The 4,555-nt window shown below is 40.6% G+C and overlaps 1 protein-coding gene across 1 annotated transcript; it reads left to right on the top strand.

Annotated features, from left to right (window-relative positions):
• The first annotated feature begins 1,279 nt into the window (after positions 1-1,279).
• On the top strand, positions 1,280-4,400 carry hrh2b (histamine receptor H2b). The gene is made up of 2 exons (XM_014032621.1): positions 1,280-2,105; positions 3,403-4,400. Exons 1-2 carry the CDS (start codon positions 1,485-1,487, stop codon positions 3,874-3,876), a joined length of 1,095 nt encoding a protein of 364 aa, XP_013888075.1. The 5' UTR covers positions 1,280-1,484; the 3' UTR covers positions 3,877-4,400.
• Positions 4,401-4,555: the final 155 nt, after the last annotated feature.

Raw genomic sequence — 4,555 nt, 5'->3', positions numbered from 1 at the left:
AGCGTACAATAAAGTGACAGTGCTTCAGGAAAAAGTGAACAAATCTTGTTGGCCTGCAAGGAGAAGTGCAGGATGTGTTGATGATCCCAAAATGGTCGTGATTAGAACTGTCTGACTTTTTAAGGAATTTTGTTTTYACGTTGTGTGAGAAAGATAAACAGCCAAGCAGGGTAAACAAACGATAGAATAAGCTTTGTGGCACTGAGGAAGTTGTTTAACTTTATGGGGACTAAATCACCGAAGTGAGGCATTGTGTAAAACAGCAGCTGAAAGAATGGGACGTAAACATGTTAGAGTTCTGCCTTCATGTAGGATTCACATCCTCTGTTCTTGTTGGTGTTTTTAGAGGTTACGCATATATTCTGCTAAAGCTTTGATATCTTTACAAGGTACAAAAGCTAAAAATATATTTACATTTCTGCATAGATTCTTAAGTCAAATGTGTTAACCCAAGGCCATTTAACCTTTCTTAAATAAGAAAATCTGCCTAATAACTTGTAAAAGAATTAGCTGCTATTAGTCCTGCAAATTAGATTAGGATTAAAAACAACTTTATATAGAGAAGCATTGTGCAAAAAGCAAAATCAGTATGTTGGACCTTTAATCAGAAACATAAACTGTAAATCCTGATTTTCTAATCCGGAATAAGGAATTTAATCTGTTGCTTTTAGCCAGAGTTGTAAGGTAACTAAGTACAAATACTTTGTTACTATACTTAAGTAGAAACTTTGGTTATCTGTACTTTACTGGAGTAATTATTTTTCAGCGTGCTTTTTACTTTCTACTCACTACATTTTTTAAAAAGTTAAGAAGTAAGTCGTTACTCCTATTTTATTCCGAATTGTTATTACTTAAAAAAATACTATCCTGATGAGTTGCGCCTCCTGGATAGAGTGAATTTAATTGTGGTTGGATGAGAAGTATAAAAAGTATATACCATTCTGACACCGCTTGTACACAACTCATATTTTTTGGAGAAGTCACCTCCCATTAAATGTCATTTTGGAAACTCTAACTGCTCACTTTTACTCAGTACTTTTACTTTTAATACTCAAGTAGATTTTGAGTCAGAAACTTACTTTTGATACTTAAGAACAAAAATTTCAGATACTTTAAGACTTTTACTCAAATAATACTATACATTAGGAATATACTTCTCACTTTACTGAAAAACTGAGATTTGTTGATAGAACAGTCGTTTAGAAACAATAATTATTGTAACTCAGTTCTAATTACTTTTTTTRTAATGTTCTCTTTTTGCTCCAGGGATGAACTTACTGAAGGGAGTGTGGCCCTGATATTTTAAAAGAAATGGCCAAGAAGAGTTTCCCAATCAGTGATCTACCTGTGAAATTTATCAGACGCCATGAAAAGGATCTCCTGATGAATTTGTGAAGGAGCTGCGACTGTTTCTACGAGTGGATGAGTCATTTCAAACATCTGCAACCAAAAACAGGAGCGCTGACCCAAAGACGAAGCCAGTCATGATCTTCACGGTTCTCCGTTGGCTGTTCCTCGTGTTTGTAATCATCCTGACCATTGGCGGTAACGTCCTGGTCTGCTTGGCCGTGGGCCTCAGCCGGAGACTGAGGCGGACCGCTAACTGCTTCGTGGTGTCGCTGGCCATGGCCGATCTCCTGCTCGGCCTGCTGGTGATGCCCTTGTCTGCCACCGTTGAGCTGCGCAGCAGGAAATGGCCTTTCGGAGGAACCTTGTGTAACATTTACATCTCGCTGGACGTCACGCTGTGCACATGCTCGATCTTGACTCTCCTGGCTATCAGCGTGAACCGATATTTGTCCATTTCGTCCCCCCTCAGCCACTCTCAAAGAGTTACCCCTCGAAGGGTGACACTGGCCATCGTCTCCATCTGGCTCTTGTCTCTGGCTGCGGCCTTTTTGCCCATCCATCTGGGCTGGAACACATCAGACTACAGGGTGCAGAACTCGAACTGGGCTGCTGGAGTTGAGGACAATGGGGGACACTACTGCCAGTATGAATGGAATAACAACTATGTTGTCATCTATGTCTGTGGCTTTTTTTACTTACCTCTGCTGCTTATGTGTGGAATGTACCTTTGCATTTTCAGAGTGGCACGAGAACAGGTCAGTGGTAAAACCCTTTTATAAAGTAGAATAAAATATGTTAAAGACATAATTTGATCGGTTTTTAAAATGTCTTTTCAGATAGTCAACAATTACCATCTTATTAACTGTGAAATCAGTCATAGAGAGTAATGAGAAAAAAAAAAAGAAAAAGTCAAGCCTAGCCAGATTAGTCCTGTTGAGTTTGTTGCTCTTTATTCAACCAATCATCTCTGGATGTTGATTGGTTGAACAACTATTTTCTGGACAACTATAAGAACATGTGTATATTTCTGTTTTGAAGGTATCCGTGTAAAAGAATTGGCCCAAATCTGTTAGGAGTTGAGTAAACATTTGCATTTTACATTTTATTTGCTGACCGAAGCTCTTGAACTTGGGATTAAGAAAACAGGATTTCAGATGAGTGATCTGAATATCCAAATGTACAGGGTGAGTCAAAAGTCACAGGACACCCTTTTGTTTTGTTTTTGTTTTTTTCTAACATGACAGCTTTCAAGATGGCGACCATTTTCAGGACATAGCCTAAAAGACAGACCCAAGTAGGGGTCTCTGCGGACGAGTGGACGTGTCACAACGAAAGGCGATTCTAAAGCGACACACCTGATTTGATGAACTTTTGTAAAGGGACACACCTTACTGGACAAGCAAAAAAGGGGCGTCACCGTAYGGCACCACCTGATTGGACAAGAACAAAAGGGGCGTTATTGTACGGCACCACTTTTTCTGGAGAACCCTACTTCTCCTGGTTAACCTTAGTGTTGGGGTCAGGGTCAGGCTGTATAGAGGTCAAGCAGGGTCTAAGGATACCGTCATGTAGGTCTCGCAGCCCACAGTGTTTATGGTTTAGACACGCCCACTCTTATGACACGCCCAATTTGATTCCGCAGTTAACCCCTTCTCGATAGACCATCTCACCCRTTACTTGCTGGGTGCGGCGGTGCAGATTTGTTAGGGGAGTCATTCTGTAACTGGTGGGTTGCCAATTTGTTTGCTCCATCACTTCCCCTGCTTTGCCTGCTGGTGCTGGTCAGTGCCTGGTGGCACCAGTATGGCAGCCTTGCCCCTTTCAGTCTGTGGCTATAAAGCAGCTTCTCACCATGAGTTTGCGAATGACTGTAGAGTCATGTGCTTTGGAGTCCTCGGACTTGATATAGCACTATACACGTTCAGACCATTTACTGTTTATTCATATATGTAGTTTTCCCTTTATACTGTATATTTTGACTCACCCTGCAGTTTTAAATCACTCAATAATCACAGTTCTACAACTGAATTTTCTGTGTCCAATATTTTTCAGGTGCGTCGTATCCGTGCTAATACCCCGTCTTTTGCACGCTCAGCATCTGCKACCATGGTCCGAGAGCACAAAGCTACAGTGACCCTAGCAGCTGTGCTGGGTGCGTTTGTCATCTGTTGGTTTCCCTACTTCACCTTCTTCACCTGCATGGGCATAAAGAAAAAAACAATGCCTGCTAATACACTTCATTCAGTTGTCCTGTGGCTCGGCTACTTGAACTCGACCCTGAATCCCATCCTGTATCCGGCGTTCAACAGGGAGTTCCGTCAGGCCTACGGAGAGCTGCTTCGCTGCAGAGGACCGGCACGCAAAAAGCTGCAGCTCGCTCGCACGTCCGTGCACAAACGACTGGCCCTCATCAATGGACTCAAGGTCTCGGCGCTGTTTAAGAAAAACACGGACACAGTAAGGATTGAAAGTGAAAAGTGTTCGACCCTTTATGAGAGGAACATCAACCCTGATGAGTCGAGATGAACCGTGGATTCTGTTTCACTGAACTGTGGTTGCAAATGTTGTCATTTCAAACTTGTTTAGCTGCTTACAGTACAGTTTCAGATATATTTTTAGACTTTTGTATCAAAAACGTTTCAAGCCTCAGCATGGTTAATGTTACACAAAACACAAAGCTCATTTCAAAGTCTGGTACTTGGGTAGGTTTGTGGAATTTTAAAGGCTTGTTTTTAGGTTGTGTAATTTGAGATAAAGTGAAAGAGAGCTGTGTAAGAATTGATAACCCAGTAAGTTTTTCAACGAGCTGCAGGCAACAGGGATTAAAAGTTTGCAAACTGTTTTCTCTTCATTCTACCCTGTTAGTGTTAGTAAATGATTGACCAACAAGTTGATTTGATATGTAGAATTCATRTATGTTTGACTCGAGAGGAATGACCATAGAACGTTCAGGGCATTTTAACAGACAGCGTGCAACAATTGCTCTTTTGAAGATACTATTGAGGTAATGCATGTATTATTACTTTACAAGAAAAAAAAACTTAAAAAACAATGAGGGAAAAAAGCCATGTCATAAATGATTACTGTATTTTTATTACTTTTCTCTGTCCTGTTGTGGTTTTTTTTTTCTCATTTCTAAGTAGTTGTCTTTGGTCAAAAACAATTGTCCTGATATGTCTGATTATAAATCCATTATATTCTATAC

This window comes from Austrofundulus limnaeus, unplaced genomic scaffold (assembly GCF_001266775.1).
Source record: "Austrofundulus limnaeus strain Quisiro unplaced genomic scaffold, Austrofundulus_limnaeus-1.0 Scaffold1495, whole genome shotgun sequence".
In the NCBI taxonomy this organism is placed as follows: domain Eukaryota; kingdom Metazoa; phylum Chordata; class Actinopteri; order Cyprinodontiformes; family Rivulidae; genus Austrofundulus; species Austrofundulus limnaeus.
This window is presented reverse-complemented; position numbering and strand designations above follow the sequence as displayed.